Source organism: Nothobranchius furzeri, chromosome 12, assembly GCF_043380555.1.
Source record: "Nothobranchius furzeri strain GRZ-AD chromosome 12, NfurGRZ-RIMD1, whole genome shotgun sequence".
NCBI classification, from domain to species: Eukaryota; Metazoa; Chordata; class Actinopteri; order Cyprinodontiformes; family Nothobranchiidae; genus Nothobranchius; species Nothobranchius furzeri.
The window spans coordinates 4,221,405-4,237,787 of NC_091752.1; the positions used below are offsets into that span (position 1 = coordinate 4,221,405).

Consider the following 16,383-nt stretch of genomic DNA (forward strand, 5'->3'; position numbering starts at 1 on the left):
TCCCACCCAGTGACTCTACCGGGCCACTCCTGAATGCAACCCCAGTTCAGGTACTCGGTCAGTCTCCAAAATGTCCCGGAAAATCGTCCTTCCATGTTGGACTTGTGAAATGGAGACGCATGCATGCTGGGAAGGTCCAGTGAAATGACCTAGAAGTTCCGATAGTGGAAAACGAGCTGAATCGCTTTTGCTAAAAGAAGGAAAATTTCCTGTTTTTGTGTTTAAAAAGAATCTAACAAATGTTGGGAAACATTTTCAAGTAAAATTAGAGCTATTAAAGCCAAAGCTTTTGTCTTGTGAGAATATTTGTGTGTAAAAGTTATAAATAAATCTTGTAAATAGATATTTGAATAGACTTAGTTTGGAGAAATAAAGTTTTGGGCTAACCATGTTTACGTTTATGTATTTAGCAGACACTTTTGTCCAAAGCGACTTACAAGTGATAATCGGCATGTTGCCCTTGAGGCTAACAACAACAATAACAACAACAACTTCACATAAATCATGGAGAGTAGGGAACAAGGAGTGGACAGTAGAGAGGGGGGACGGGTGCAGGGAGGGTGCTAGTTAAGAAGATGCTCTCTGAAGAGCAGGGTCTTCAAGAGTTTCTTGAAAATTGAAAAGGAAGCCGCTGTTCTGGTAGTGTTAGGAAGGTCATTCCACATTTGTGGAACGATGCATGAGAAGAGTCTGGATTGTCCTGAGCGTGGTGTAGGCACTGCTAGCTGACGATCCTGATATGTACGGAGCGGCCGGGCCGAGACGTAAGCCTTTGCAAGAGGATTCAGGTAGATGGGAGCCGTACCATCTCGGACTTTGTATGCTAGTGTTAGCAATTTGAATTTGATGCGTGCTGCTAGCGGTAGCCAGTGGAGCTCAATGAACAGAGGGGTGGCGTGTGCTCTTTTTGGCTGATGGAAGACCAGACGCGCCGCTGCGTTCTGGACCATTTGAAGAGGTCTCACAGTACAGCCTGGAAGACCAGTTAGAAGGGCATTGCGGTAATCGAGGCGGGAGATGACTAGCTTGGACTAGTTACAGCTAGCCATTAGCTTAAGCGATTTTCTGTTTCAACAGATGCATGACGTTTTGCACCATCCTGTAAAACTCATACAATTAGTAATTAAATCCTTCTGAAAACCACTTTCAAAAAACTGACTGGATCCAGTAATGCGTTAGAGAGCTGCCAACGTTCAGAGGGAACACAAACACATCAGTCAAGAGTTCAGAGTGACACTCAGCTCGAGGACACTGATGGATTGGCTTTCTGGAACAACTTCCAGACAAAAAAAAAATCTTGACTCAGCTCCGGAGTTAGATAACCTCAGTTCACCCCTGGCCAGCTAAGGATAAACAGCCGCGCATGAAGAGGAGATCCGGATGCACAAGGCTTCTGGGGCGGCGGGGGCTTTGTAGAAGCCATAACACTTGGACCAGCAAGAGTTTGGCTTCAGCTGCTCTGGGGGTGCTTCAGTTCCTCCTTCTTTGGACAGAGAGCCTGGGAAACAGCACCTGATGCTCTGGTCTGCCAGTTCTGGATCAGAGGCTTGCAAATGGCCACTCTCCATCTCATCTGTCTCCGTCTGTACCGTTAAAGTGATGATGGGGAAAAATGTACCAAGCCTAAAGGTGACAGCAGTTAATGAGTGAGCTAGAGGAGAAATGGGTGAAAGACCATTTAGAGTTCAAACACTTGTTTTTTACATCTATTCAGGAAGGAAGAGTGATGTTTACTGACTTTACCAACCAAGAATGCTCGACATGTCCGGTTGTGAGTGCCGGAGAAAACGTTCTCTAGGGGGTGCCGCTACTTTAATCCTCCGTCCTGTTATCAGTAGGAATTACCCCGTTGCCTGCCCGGCCAGATCAGGAGGAAGTGGTGGTGTCAAGGCCCGTTTGGGTTGTTGTTTGCTTTCTCTTCCACTTCAAGTCCCATCTGCTTCGGCAATCACAGTCCCAGGTGCTAGGGAGAAAGGGGGGGATGGGGTGTCTGGAGGAGATTCGGCAGACTGAGGGACAAAAGTTGAGGAATGCATAAAACACTAAAAATATTTTGAGGAATGGTGAGGGCCTGTTGGTTTTGATAATGGAAGATTGTCTTCTCCTGATGGTCTATGATGGTATTCCAGGACCCTGGTGTTCACATGGAGCCAAGTGACAGGAGGATTAGCAGGGTAGCTAGCTGCTGTAATTGGAGGAAGTAGAGGAAGGAAAAAAACTGCTAAGTTCAATGAGATAAACTGAATGTGATGGTCTAGTTACCCTCTTGGCAACGCCTAGCCCTTTAAAGCTGGGGTCCTTTCCCCCTCCGTAGAGCTTCCTGCAGAGCCCACAGGAAAAATGTGTGTTTGTGTTTAGCCGTGAGAGTGTGGGGCTCGAGATATTCAGACGGCATGGCAAAAGGAGATTGGGGGAATCTCTGCAAAAGTACTTTATCTGGAAATGACTAAATGGCACTTTCTGTTTGGTTTCCAGGCGCTCCGTACTGGACCTCATCAGCCAAGATGGAGAAGAAGCTGCACGCAGTGCCAGCTGCCAACACCGTCAAGTTCCGCTGCGCCGCAGGAGGCAACCCCAAGCCGTCGCTGCGTTGGCTAAAAAACGGCAGGCTCTTCCGCCAAGAAGACCGCATGGGAGGATACAAGGTAAGATAAACAGCCATACAAATGTCAACTCTACCTCCTCTGTTGGTTTTGGGAATGTATTTTTAAAAGGGGCTGCTGGCCTCCTCCCTCCATCTTGTCCTTTCACCTCTTTTCCACCCTTCACTGGAGAGATGGGAGGAGAGGAGATAGGAGGGAAATGAGGGCAAGGTTTCTGGTGTGAAATTGGAATTGCTCATCCGTGCTCCCCCTCTCATCAGGATACTTTGCAGACTCTGTCACTGTAACGTGAAAGTTTTATTTTTCACCTCTATCAATTAGAATCATAAGCCGGGGACTTGAGGGTTACATGCCCGCAGACAGTAACACAGAGAGAAAGCAGTTCAGGGTTGAAACGAGTTCAGAACGCTAAGGTAACTCGGCCAAACAAGCCCAGCTGGTTTGGTTACGAGATTCCTGGAGGTAATTCATTTGTCATAAACTTCGGTTGCAAACTCTTGCTTTGCTGTTTAATTGTTAAACTTAACGTACTGCTGCACAAGCTGTGATTGTCCTAAAATAAAAACCACAGGAGTCCCGGGCTGATGTGATTAGGGATGGAATAATCAGTTTAGTGACTCATGTTTGCTTTAAAACCAAGTTTCTGTAAAAGAGTCGTACAGTAAATGATCACTGGAGCAGCCTCCTTTGGAGAAATAGGGTTAAAATTCATGAGCTAACAGCTTGCTTTAGAGCCAAGACCAGTGTTTTACTGCTGGGGATGGAGGAGGCAACCTCAAAACCAAATCACAATATTTCAGGGTAATTAGTGATATTTGTGTCAATAAAAGTCTGAATTAAAAACAAAAATATGTATTTTTAAACCAGCCTGCCTCTGACTAAATGGTGGATCTGAGTGTCTTACAATAAGCATCCGGATACAGGTACTTCTTCCATTGGGTAGTTGACCTTATTGAATTCATGGCATTCATCTGAGTTGTGCAGCAGACTGGACAGGCAGGCAGACAAGAGATGACTACAAAATAATCCAATCTGACTGCAGCTTGCAGCATTTTTCTTTATTTTCACCTTTTATCTATCATGATGAACGGTGGGTGCCTCAACACTTGGGCTCTGATTTAATAATTTTACTACAAATATATCAATATTTTACCAGTTTTATCCATTTTTGACAAAAATAGTCTTTTTTTAATTACTTTTGTTGATCACCTCAAGACCCTAGTTAGAAAATCACAGTTATTAACATATTTTAGTCGTCGTTTTGATCGTCAAAGTTAAAAGAAAACAGTTTAACCCTTTGATGCATAATGGTCACTACAGTGGACAGGTACTCAAAATTTTTATTTATTTATTTTTGCTATTAAGCACAGCTGTTGAAGACTTTATTGCATTTTAGCCCCTCCATTTGGACTTCGGTAAGCCAAGCCAACATATTTCATGCTCAGATTGCACGCTATCCACTGAGGTGGACATGTAATAAATTATTTGTAAATTATAAAATTTTACAAAAAATATTTGTTGAAATTTGTTTCATTCACACCTAAAGATGAATGAAAAAAATTGTTAAAAAATCATGGTTGAAGATTTCATAATTCATGCATCAAAGGGTTAAATTTGCCTGAATGTAATTTGTTTTGTACATTACGATTAAAACCAACATACATTTTTATGTTTCTCTCCCTTCGACTGTTGTTTCGCTGTGGCAGGATGTCTTTATCGACCGTTTAATGACCGTTTTAACTGAAAGTTATGAAATGACACAACAAAAATTTCCAGTGATGCTGAGCTAGTTCAAGGCACCTGGTTAATAACTGATGGTTTTATGAGGAAATGAGTCCCTGGTGTAGCTGCAGATGCCCCCCCCCCCCCCTTTGGCTTTCAGCCGGCTCATCACACCTAAGACAATAAAGCCCCGGAAGTGACACAAGCAGCCTGTCAGTTTCACTGCAGACGCTTCATTCCTCTCTTTTTGTCCACAAATGTTGGACAAAAGGGTGTACCTGAGCCCAGCCCTGTGGCCTTGCCGTCCTATTGTGTGAAATGTAGGCCTTTACAAGCAGCGGTTACAGTGTCTCTTCAGTCTGGAGAAGGAAACTCTATCGTGAGCACACACCTGTGAATTCCACATGCAGGTGAAACTGCTTTTGCAAATAACAGAGCAACTACACGCTTGAAACGATGCGTGTACAAGGGTGGGGTTTTGGGCACACGTTGGTGGTGATCGGCAGACGAATCAGGCAATTCTTGACTGTGAGGCAGATTTTTTTGAGTAACTTAATTAAAATAAGTTAATGAAAAAAGAATATTTTCAAATGTTGTACTGTCATGCCAGTGAAATCAGGCTGTCTTGGATTCATTTTTGTGTGAAACCATCTTTCATTCTTTCACGCCCTCCGCCATATCCCTTCTGTCGTTTGGTTTGCTCTTTTCCTGTTTGCTCGTGTCCGCTCACCGGCTCGGTGTCTTGGATCCAGGTGCGGCCACAGCACTGGACCCTCATCATGGAGAGCGTGGTGCCGTCGGACAAGGGAAACTACACCTGCTTGGTGGAAAACAAGTTCGGATCCATCAACCACACCTACACGCTGGATGTAGTCGGTAGGTAACGTTGACAAAAATGGATCAGCATTGGAATTCATGCAGCTGGTCAAACTGGGAGAAGTGAGAACCTAGAGGGGAGATTTCTCACGGAGAGGGTGGCGTTTAATTGCCCAGGTGCACTCTGGAAGCAGGTGGAGGTGAAGGACCGCTGCCAGGGCAGTAGATGAACGTGTCAACAGTTTCAGAGTAGTTCTTATTATTTGACCTCATAACGTTTGATTCATTTGATGTTTCAAACGACCAGAAGCTGCACCTGTGTGAAGGCACGTAAAAGCGTTGTGTCTTCAGTCTGACTTCAGAATCAACTCAGGTATGACGAGGCCTTTCAACTGGTCATCAGGTGTAAATCTTTTAGCCGACAGAACGCTGGCCTCAGCACAATCACAGAGCGTTTAGACCTCAGCCGACCTTTCTGTCTGACCTTTGGAGTGCAGATTAGTGGTGTTTTTCTGCTCCGTTTTCAGGATCGATGGACAGCGAGAGCTCCGTGGAGAGTGGGATAAAGATAGTAGATGTGTTTGTGAGAGTTCACCTTTGCTCTTTATGTTGATGCAGACCTGCTCTTCTTTGAACTCAAGGACTCAGTTTGAAAATTATTAGTACACGTTAAAGTAAATCTGATAGAGTCATTCTTATAAAGCCAATGGTCAATGAACCACAGATAACCAGAAGCAGTTTTACTCAACAACCATTTTCTACTGAACTTATGTAATGTATGTATCTATAGAAGCCCTGACACAATAAGAAATGGTTTTATTTATGTCTGCTTGGTATTTACACACCAAACTGATATTAATTATCTGATGAATGCATTACCATACGCTCGGAAACACACAAAGGTCAACCCCAAGGAGGTATACCCCAGCCGAGGGCCCCCTACTCTGACTCCCTCTGGAGTTGGCTCAAGTTCTTGGTCAAGCTACAGTTTTCTGTTTTTGTTCAGTTTTATTGCAGAGCAGTAAACCCAGTCACTGTCTGGCTCCGTAACAACTGCTCCCTCCAACCTCTTGCGTCATTTTACTCCACTAGAGTGGGGTCAGAGAGGCGAGACAGCAGAGATGGACTAAAGGAGAGGAAATGGAGAATAAAAAAGGCCCTTCTTTTCACCGGTTTTGCCCAAATGATATGCAGTATGGGCTGCTTAAACCAATAAAAGACCCGATTAACTGGGTTGAACTGGTATCCAGAGAAAAGGTCTCAGTGGGGCAGCTACAAGCTGACACACATGGCAAACAGACAAGAAAAGGAGCAGACCTCAGAGAACCACAGCACCCAGTGGCTACGGAGAACTTTGTGGGTACCCACGTGGTTTCCTGTACCACAAAGTATGTTTTCTGGGTCTTTATTAATCACTGATGTTTGGGTGCTAACGTGCCAAATCACAAGGTTCTTCGCCGTTCACTGGTCCTGGAGTAGTGCTTTTTTATGACCCTATCCCAACACTTCAACCATTTCATTAAAAAGTCTAGAAATGAAATGGATGGTGCACCCTTTGTTTCAGTAGAATACCCGTAAACTTCCGAAGTAGTACCTGTAGAACTGGAACCAAAGGCTCAGCTTTACTAGTAGAACTCTAGGCTGTAGTATCCCACACAGAATCGACCAGAGCGCATGAGACACACTGATGAACGGTTTGGTGTCATTTTCCTGTATGTGTCTGACTAAATGAAGACTTTGATGTCCTGTTGGTGGCAGACAGCTGAAAGCGAGGGAACAGTGTCTGATATGACATCGCATCGATCGCATTAGGTACAGGGAGCTAGCCGTGGACACCAACTAGGTTCCTAAGAGTGTTTTAGAGTAAAAGACAAGGCAGCACTAAGATAGAGGAGAATGTGGGAGTGGAACCTGATGACCTTTTGAAGGAATGGGGACTTGCTTTTGGATGGATTGAACCAATTTCAACGCATTTGTTTCACAACCCAACCCACTGCATTAAGGCTTTACTTTCAAAAGACCTGGCAGCAAATTTGAGTGAGTGAATTTGGTGATGATAGATGTCTGCGGCGGATTTTTGAAGGATGGGTCGTGTTTGAAAGGAGAGCATTGTTCCAAAGGTCTTGCTCAGTTCAAACACGCAGGCTTGACTTCTAAACGAATGCTGGTGATGTGAGGCTGCAGCTGCACATAGTTAAACCCATCACTTTACTCAGTAACACGTAGAAATGCTCAACAGTTTAATGAAACTTTTGTTCCACCTGACATCATTACCTTTTGAAATCACGATGATGAACAAGAATCGTGCTTCCACATCCTAAAGTGTTGCCTACCCAGTTTTCAGGAGTGACGTTCTAATGTTTATAGACCAGTGACCGTTCTTAACTCCAACCCTTTGGTTCCAATGACAATTTTCTTCCTTTCAACAGAACGTTCTCCCCACCGGCCCATTCTCCAGGCTGGTCTCCCCGCCAACACCACTGTCCGCGTTGGAGAGGATGCCCGCTTTGTCTGCAAGGTCTACAGCGATGCTCAGCCTCACATCCAGTGGCTGAAACACATCAGTAGGAACGGCAGTCGGTTGGGCCCTGATGGTCACCCCTACGTCAGAGTGCTAAAGGTAGATAACTTTTTCTGTTGTATACTTCTGATTTAGGTCGAACCCTTGGTATTTGTCCGTTTCAGTTGACCGGTATTGACCCCACTGGCTCTTGCAGAACTCTTTTCTGCCCAGTAGCTCTGTGTAGAGATACATAAAAGTGGTGTTTTAGTCTTGAGACACCTGTGTCTGAACTTGCCTGTTCATTTGTCTGATGTTTCTAATGTGGATTGCAGCGTTCAGGCATTAACAGCTCAGATGTGGAGATGCTCACCCTTACCAATGTGACAGAGGACGATGCTGGAGAGTATATCTGTAAAGTCTCCAATTATATAGGCGAGGCCAGCCAGTCGGGCTGGCTGACTGTCATCCCAGGTAACCCTTGAGACCTGATCCTACCCCCCCCCCCCCCCCCCCAACCCTTCCTACCGGTGTGGTTTTCCCACTGTTCTGTGGTGGTGCTGCTGGTGGTCTCTTGTTGGTCCTGGGGTTCGAGGATGCTCCCCCTTCCAGATGTCACACCCTTGTCTTTCAGCTGCCCCTCCACTTCAGGACTGGTGCCGCCATGGAAGCACTGTTTAGGCCTTCATCTTACCTGATCTTAGGTTTTTTTGTTTTTAACTCTTTCTGATGCTTTCCGAGCTTTGTCAGGAAAGCGTTACAGTTCTCTCCATGTCCTCTGTGTTTGCATGTTTTCAGTTCAGTGTTTGGACTAGACTGGTTTCTGTAAGCAGGTTCCAATGGTGATGGGTATTGTTTGCTTTTGCTGTATTGTTTATGTTTTCCTTATGTTACGGTGTTTTGGGCTTTGTCTTCTCCCCCTCGTCACTCCCAGCATCATTCCTCTAGATGGGACCACAAGAATGGACACTATCCAGCTCCTTAGAAACCTTTTCTGGTGTTGTGGGTCTAATTTATTTTCTTTCTATTCTCTGCTCTCATCTTCTGACTTCACCTTCTTCTTTTACGTTTGCACCTCTCTTCTTCCTCCTTTTTCTCCTCCTCTTCCAGACCGCAGGAGTTAACACCACAGATAAGGAGATAGAAGTTCTCTACTTGCCCAATGTAACATTTGAGGATGCTGGGGAGTATACATGCTTGGCGGGTAATTCTATTGGGATCTCCTATCACACTGCTACTTTGACGGTGCTTCCAGGTATAAGAACTCGTATGGTGCCCCTTTGTTCTCTTTCTTGTTTTTGTCTCAAGTAGTTGCATGTTGAATGACCTTCATGCAAGGCAAATCCTCCCCTTGGAATCCAGTTTGCACGACTCAAGTATTGGTTGATTATGCAGTGACTTGGCGAACTGTTGAAAACTCCGAAAAGATGTTTGTGTATTTTGTTGTCAACTCGTCGGATTGCAACTCCGGATTCCAACAGCAGCAGAGGAATTGCCTTCTCTTTATTCCCATCCTTCCGACTGCTTTGGGATACTTTTATCAGTGCCAAACTTTGGCTCAGATTGTTTGTAAACTCGTGCCTCCAGTTGTCTCCTTTCCCATTTCCTGGCTCTGATAATTGGCTCCTTTTAGGATCTTCTTCATTTTCATGTAAATTTAGAAAGATGTAGCTCAACACTCGCTTCATGTTGGCTTAACTTTCTCAATTATCAGAGCCAAACCTCTCCGCTTCGACACGACGACTCATGCTTGTGAATGTGACATTCATCCATTGGTTCAGTCTGTCGCCTTATATCGGGACAGGAAATACCAAAGGGTCAAATAGACAAAAGTCATGAGTCCAGCGAGCATTTAAGAGATTAGTTGACAGTCCTCACTCAACAGACCAAACTGGTATTCGGCCATTTCTGGTAGGAGTTTTATTGAATATGTTCTGCCCATAAAGTGCTCTTTTTGTACTGGTGGTGCTTTTGAGGCAGATCTGTCCATGTGTTGTGGTTTTAAAACACAATTATAAAAACACAGTCTCCTACGTGCAGCTGCCCGACGGCTCATGGCTTGGCTCTGAATTGTTTGTCGTCTGGATGGCTCTGCATTTATGGAACGGTTTTTCTGCAGCATGCACTCATCCAAGCTCGGCCCATTTCGCTGACAGGAAGTTCAGTCCATATAAAACCACAGTAGACACTGGAAAGCTTTAAAATGCTCAGATGTCTTTGAGGGTGTTTGTGAGCTCACGCGTCTCTTTATTAATTCAAGTTTATTTATAAAGCGCCAAATCACGACAAGCGCCGTCTCAAGGCACCTCACACAGTAAACATTTCAGTTCATTAGGCCAATCAGAAAAAAGTTTCCCATATTAGGAACCCAGCAGGTAGCGTCGAGTCACTGTCAGTGTCTTTACAGCCATGGACGTAATTTTCACTTTAGAAGTGGGGGGGACATGGAGGGGGGGGTGGTACCTTTACAGTATGCTCTAATGGGAAACAGGCTTCAACACAAACGGTTGTTTTCCACTTGGTCCTTGAGCTCAACCAGTGTCAATTTAATATAGCGTAATATTGTTTTTGGATGGTAAAAAGTGCAGGGATCAAAACTTGACTTTGGAAAAAGTGAGGGGGACATGTCCCCCCTGTCCCCCCCCAAAATTACGTCCATGTTTACAGCGATCCTCATTTATTCAGCTGCGTACCAGCCTGGTTGTTGTAGCGGAGTCATGATTTCAGATCTGTCATGCATGCTGATAACTTTGGCAAATAAAGAAAACGCTTCTGTTTGTTATTCTTCCGACAGTGATTACGTTTGCACACGAGTCATCTCCAAAGCACGTGTCTCTGTGTTTGCCTTATTCTTGTGCCTCGGTTCAAATGAAGCACATGTGCGACCGTCTCCTTTCTTTTTCTCTGATCACTAACCCTTCTGTCGTTTTTTCTAGCGCCTGACAAATCCATAGAGCCCATTTCTCCAGATTATGTGGAAATTGCCATTTACTGCGCCGGCGTCTTCCTCATCACCTGCATGGTGGCCATCGTGGTGGTGTGTCGCATGAGAAACACCACAAAGAAGCCCGACTTTGGGGGGCAACCGACGGTCCACAAACTCACCAAACAGATTCCTCTGCGCCGCCAGGTAACAGAAAGTAGATAAAGAGTTCTAAAGGCATCTAACACCTCCAGAGGAAAACACACACACACACACACACACACACACACACACACAGTGACTTTAGTTTTTACTTCATTTAAAGAGCAAGTCACTCCAAATCAACATGTTTTTGCTGATAAACTATATAAATGAGTGTCTGATCGTGCTGTAGACAAATGTATTCAATAATTCGGCATTTTAGTTCAAATTTAAACATTCTGCCTAAAACTGTCTGCGATGTACCGTCGTCAGGGAAAAATTCTGCACTGTACTTGAATTTAAATCTGCCATCGCTATTGGCTAAGAGGTAAACTATGATGTTAGATGGTAGATTATGATGTCACAATGTCGTGAGTGTGTGTATTTGTTAGTGACTCCGCCCTCTCGGTCTGCTAGGCCACAGCATTTGTTGCATTTTTCAAACAGGAAGTGGGAGTTGAGTAAGAATCTGGTCGTGGGTGACTTGCTCTTTAAAGTATGTAGCTGTAGTTCACACCAAATACATTTAAAAATCATAAAAAATATATTTAATGCATTTTAAGTTAAACATTTACTTCATTTTCTCATTGATGCAATTCATCTGCATTACTGGAATAGTTTAAAATGTGTTTTTTATATAAAATAAAACTTTAAATATAAACAAAAAGTAGAATAAGCACATTGCTGCAGATGCACATGTGGCTTTTACCGCTGCTTTAAAGCTGTGTTTTGTCATATTTAGCTCTTGGTCACCTTTTCATCCTTTTGATTTAAGAAACTTCAAATTTATGTATAAATATTTAAACACAAATCCCAAAATGTGTGTTAAATAATTAGGCATATATCTAAATATGTTAATAAAAAATGCCTGGAACAAGTTTAAACACATAAAGTTTAATTCAAACATGAGATCTAAATATAGATGTGTCACTTTTAAACTAAATATTAATGTGATTTACACGTTTGGACTGATTTAAACCATAAGTAACCTCCCAAGGTAACAGCAGGGTGCAGAGGTGCCCTCACAAACATCTCAAAGTTCCTTTGAACTTTGAGATGTTTCAGATTTAACTCAAATTAATTAGATTTAATTTTATATTTTCAGATATGATAAAAATATATGAATTATTTTCTAAAATGTAGAAAAATGAAGCAGTTTGTTGCTTTAAAATTGGCCCCATGGAGCGGATTCATTTGAAATGTGTGCAGAAGTCAGCCCTGCTGCCTTAAAGTGCAGCAGGAGTCGTTTTTCTCCTCATCGGGAGACTTTCTTTCACCCCAAGGAAACCAGAAAGGTTCAGAAAATCTTGGATTACATTCTGGGAAGAAAATGATTCCTGTGTCAAGGTAAGGCTAGGATGGAGAGAGTAGAGATGAGCCCCCTGGGACACTGAAGGCACAGAGATGATCACAAGTTCACCAACATTTCTTTGGTTGCCAACGTCTCAACAACGCATGAAATGTAATCTGTGGCCTGGGGAAACGCTCTGTGCTGACGTTAAACTAATAACTGTGGTAATTAAGTTTGTTCTATTTAGATGTATGTGCGAGGCGAAGCGGCGTGATTACATTTCCAAGAGGTCACGTAGAATAATTCCCATGTAAACTCTTCTGGAGATGCCTTGGAGCTTTAGCTGGCCCCTGAGCTCAGACGGTGTTGATTAGCCAACCTCTTTTCTCCTGTAGGTGTCGGCTGATTCGAGCTCCTCCATGAACTCCAGCACCCCCCTGGTACGCATCACCACCCGGAGGAGCTCGGCACACGACGAGCCGATCCCCGAGTACGACCTTCCGGAGGATCCGCGATGGGAGTTCCCCAGAGACAGGTGAGAGCGGCTGCTGCCTGGTTTAAACGTCTGATTCTGGTGGGCTGTCATAAAAACAAAGCCTGAACATAAGTTTACAGTGTCACACATTTAGCTCTCAGTCCCACTGGACTTTATCTGAGGTGCTGCAGGATCGGACTGTTCTATTTTGGGAATGCTTTCGGTAACGGCCGACCGGTAGCTGTGATAAATGCTGCTGATCCATCTGTGAAAATGACCTCATGTTGGCACGCAGCCCATCTCCCTCATCATTACCACAGCGGCTAAACTCTCCCTTGCCCACAGGCCCCTCCCACATGTGCTTCTGAAGCTGTGCTAATTAGCAGTTAGCACTCACAGCTTTCATCTGCGTGTTTGGGCGCAGACTGCTGGCTCTGGGTCATACCAGACGAATGAGCTCAGCCGGGGTTTTGGTTTGACGCAGTTGCAGCAGCTCAGATGAAGATGGCTAAAGGTCAAAGTGGTAAAAACCAATGAAGGCTTCCAAAAAGTTAGATTTTTGCCTCCGGAGCAAAAAGATGGCACATTTTATTTCATGCTTCAGTGATAAAAAAAAAAACAAAAAACACTTGATGCAATAATGTGGACTGCATTTTAGTCCAACTTATGATTTTAATAGATGAACTAACCGAAGGGGATGTTTGGTTTAGCTGTCCCGCTCCGTTTGGGTCTTTGTTCTCTGCCTGTCATCCCAGCGCCTGAGGGATCACGTTGGGGTTGCAGAACAGCAGAAGTATGCTAACTTTTGCCGTTTGCGCAGAGGAGAGAAATAACATTGATTATGCGTGGCTGGGTGAACAGAATGGTTGCCATTCAGTTTGGCAAGTGTGTGCGGACAGACAGGGGATTGTGTTACTGCAGAAGGGCGCCGGCCTCAGGCCCCATGGCTTTGTGTTGTGCAACGAGTGTTTACATAGCTGGGACAGTGGGCTTAGGGCTGGAACCAACAGATATCAATCAAAAGAAAATCAGGGCACACGGCAGGTTGTTGGACGAGGCGCAGACATGGCCTGCTACTTCTGAAGTGTGTGTTTGTGTAAACGTCATAAATATTTAGCTTCCTGAGTTTACGTCTTTCAGGATTGGTGGAAACGCTTTAGTTTCACGATATTTATAAACTTTTACATGCCCATCATGTCACATTACACAGTTGTTGTGGCAGAAATATTTCTTGCTGGACTCGATACCTGGATGCTCTGGGAATGCCGCGTGCACTAACAAACCTGAAAGAATAAATCTTTGATGTCTTACGGTTTTCTGAAAGTTTTGTTATTGTCCGATTCTCTTTTTTTCTTCTGTATTCGGATTCACAAAAAACACGTTTATTGTTCTTCTATAAAGTTGTCCATTACTTCGTAGGTATCTCGTAACAACTCTTGTGGTCATAATCCACATGCTTTTTTAATACGTCCATAATATCACTGACAGATGAGTGAATGTAAAGCGTTGACTTAGAAATATTTGTCTAAAAATGTGAGGGTGTAAGCAAAGATAGATCACGACATGTCGACTGTACTAGAAAACATTATTAACAGAAAGAAATTGTTTGTCTGTTTTTGAAAATTTTTCAGTGCAAAATGAATATTCACTATTTTACCCATTATAAATAGCTTCTAGAACAACCTCAGTTTGGAGAAATGGTGTTTCTGATGAGCTAACGGCTGTTAAGCCTGGTTCATGCTTCTCCGTCAGCTCCGCAACGGACAGACACGCACGGATTGACGGAAGCGTTTTGCTCTCATACTTCTCCGTCTCCTGGAGAGTGTAGCAAAGCAATTCCCCGGCAGGACAACAGAAGGCGTAGCGCTGTTCTGTGGTATCCTGTCATGTATCGGTCCAAGATCGTGTGTTTGTATTGTGTTTTTTGTGTATATAAGAGACTTTTAACACGGACATATTTGTCTCTCATTCTCCCACCGCTTCATGCGCTCCCCACCTCTAAACCCACGTTTCCTGTCATTTCCGTCCACAAATAAAACGCTTGCTGCGCATCTTTTCACTCCTCCAGTCACGGGGGAATTAAACGTTCATATTTTTAGAGTTTTTTCGCGAGGTATTCTTCAAGCTTCTCCGTGTCTGCCGCTAGTTATCCTCGGCTCTCTTTGCAATGGCGGCGCTGTAAACAACAGCGGCGTCCTGACCAATCAGAAGCTTGCGTAATCCGTCTCGTTCGACGGATGTTTAAAAAAGTGGGCTCGACTCCGTACGTACTTGCGTGCCCTACGCAAGGACAGATAATGGCGTTGCGTGTCTCCGCACTGACGCAGACGGAGAAGCATAAATCAGGCTTAATATACGTTAGGTTTTCCACCGTTGCTACAGTTGTGTGAGTCGTTTTGGTAAAACAAAGCAAAGGTTCTCTTTCTCAGGCTAATGTTTCAGCGCTAAGCTAAGTCCTGTATAATGACTGTATACTAGAACATGCCAAGCCAGAGTAAACAGTTTAGAAGTAAGTGGCTCTCCCCGGCTCTATCAAGTGATTATCTTCGCCATGTCTGGGGTTTGTACCTACTGCTCTGGCGCAGACCGCAGTCGCCGAGCCAATAAAGCACACAGACAAAATACGACGGCAATGAGAGAGCGATGTGGTAAGAAAATTAAAAAAAAGACTAAAAACCTGGCTCAGAGCCTGGTTTCATTAACTCTGTTGCTCTCACACGCCATCTAACTTGTTTATGTCTGCACAGAGCGGTGAGTCAATGCAGAAGCTCAAGTTCCAGTTGCTGAACACTTTCCTGTTCCTGCAGGTTGACTCTGGGAAAACCTCTGGGAGAAGGCTGCTTCGGCCAAGTTGTAATGGCAGAGGCCCTGGGCATCGATAAGGACAAACCTAAGGAGGCGGTCACTGTTGCCGTCAAAATGCTGAAAGGTGAGTGGCTCTCCTGTTGCTGTGCCATCGACGTCTGGCTCGCATCGCCTTCAGACACACTGCCTCATTCTGTCTCGTCTCAACTAAGAACTTTTAGTGGTGATTTATTCTGCAGCGAGGGTTCAGAAAAGGTGCAAAGTGGAGCCCGGGGCTGTCTTTGTTATTCGTTATTTGCGCTTGCTGAGTGATGGCTTGAGGAAGGTGGGTCGGGTAGGTGAGGGTTAGAAACGGTCACATACCTGACCCTAGAGCAGCAGCTGGTTAGAGCGCAGCCAGCACCCAAACAAAGAGGCTACACCGCTGTGAGGAATGAAAGCAGAAAGAGAGAACACTGGATTGGTTTGGGATTGCGGGGCACAGCAGGATCGGGTTGAGCCGAAGGATGCTCCTCCACAACAGAAATCTGCTATTCAGCTACGGTTGTAGTGCAGCGGAATGTAAGCAATGCCATCTTCGGCTGTCTCGAGCGGTCCCACGACAAAAGGAGCTTGTGTCATGGATAATTAATCTAGATTGAATATCTTTAATTTCAGTTTCTCTGTCACCGTGACACCGATAGGGTAAGAGAGGAGCTTCCCTTTTGCTCGGTAACTTTAACCCGCATTGTCTGTCAGCCTTGCTTAATCTGGAGCGCCTACAAAATCAGGTGCTGCTGAACTTGGCTGCCTCGTTGTCTGGACTCAAAGACAATGAGTATTCGACACGGCTGAGGTGGGGTCTCCTCCTAACAAAACTAACTCTTCTGTCGTTAGATGACGCTACTGAGAAAGACCTGTCCGACCTGGTGTCGGAGATGGAAATGATGAAGATGATTGGCAAACACAAGAACATCATCAACCTTTTGGGAGCCTGCACTCAGGACGGTGAGTTTTGCTGAATCCTAAAGAAAAAATACAACCTTTTTCCACTCCAGTTGCTTTATA

The 16,383-nt window shown here is 44.4% G+C and overlaps 1 protein-coding gene across 5 annotated transcripts in view; it reads left to right on the top strand.

Moving 5' to 3' along the window:
- fgfr2 (fibroblast growth factor receptor 2) overlaps positions 1-16,383 on the top strand; it is a 43,075-nt gene that overhangs the window by 12,040 nt on the left and 14,652 nt on the right. For 3 of the 5 annotated variants that reach the window (XM_015943886.3, XM_015943889.3, XM_054749850.2), the window contains 8 exons: positions 2,476-2,645; positions 5,078-5,201; positions 7,571-7,761; positions 8,752-8,896; positions 10,578-10,777; positions 12,452-12,591; positions 15,339-15,460; positions 16,213-16,323. In XM_015943886.3, the coding sequence (XP_015799372.1) occupies positions 2,476-2,645; positions 5,078-5,201; positions 7,571-7,761; positions 8,752-8,896; positions 10,578-10,777; positions 12,452-12,591; positions 15,339-15,460; positions 16,213-16,323 (1,203 nt within the window). Of the gene's footprint in view, positions 1-2,475; positions 2,646-5,077; positions 5,202-7,570; positions 7,762-7,976; positions 8,116-8,751; positions 8,897-10,577; positions 10,778-12,451; positions 12,592-15,338; positions 15,461-16,212; positions 16,324-16,383 lie in introns of all 5 variants that reach the window. The other 2 variants (XM_015943887.3, XM_015943888.3) reach the window with 2 other exon arrangements.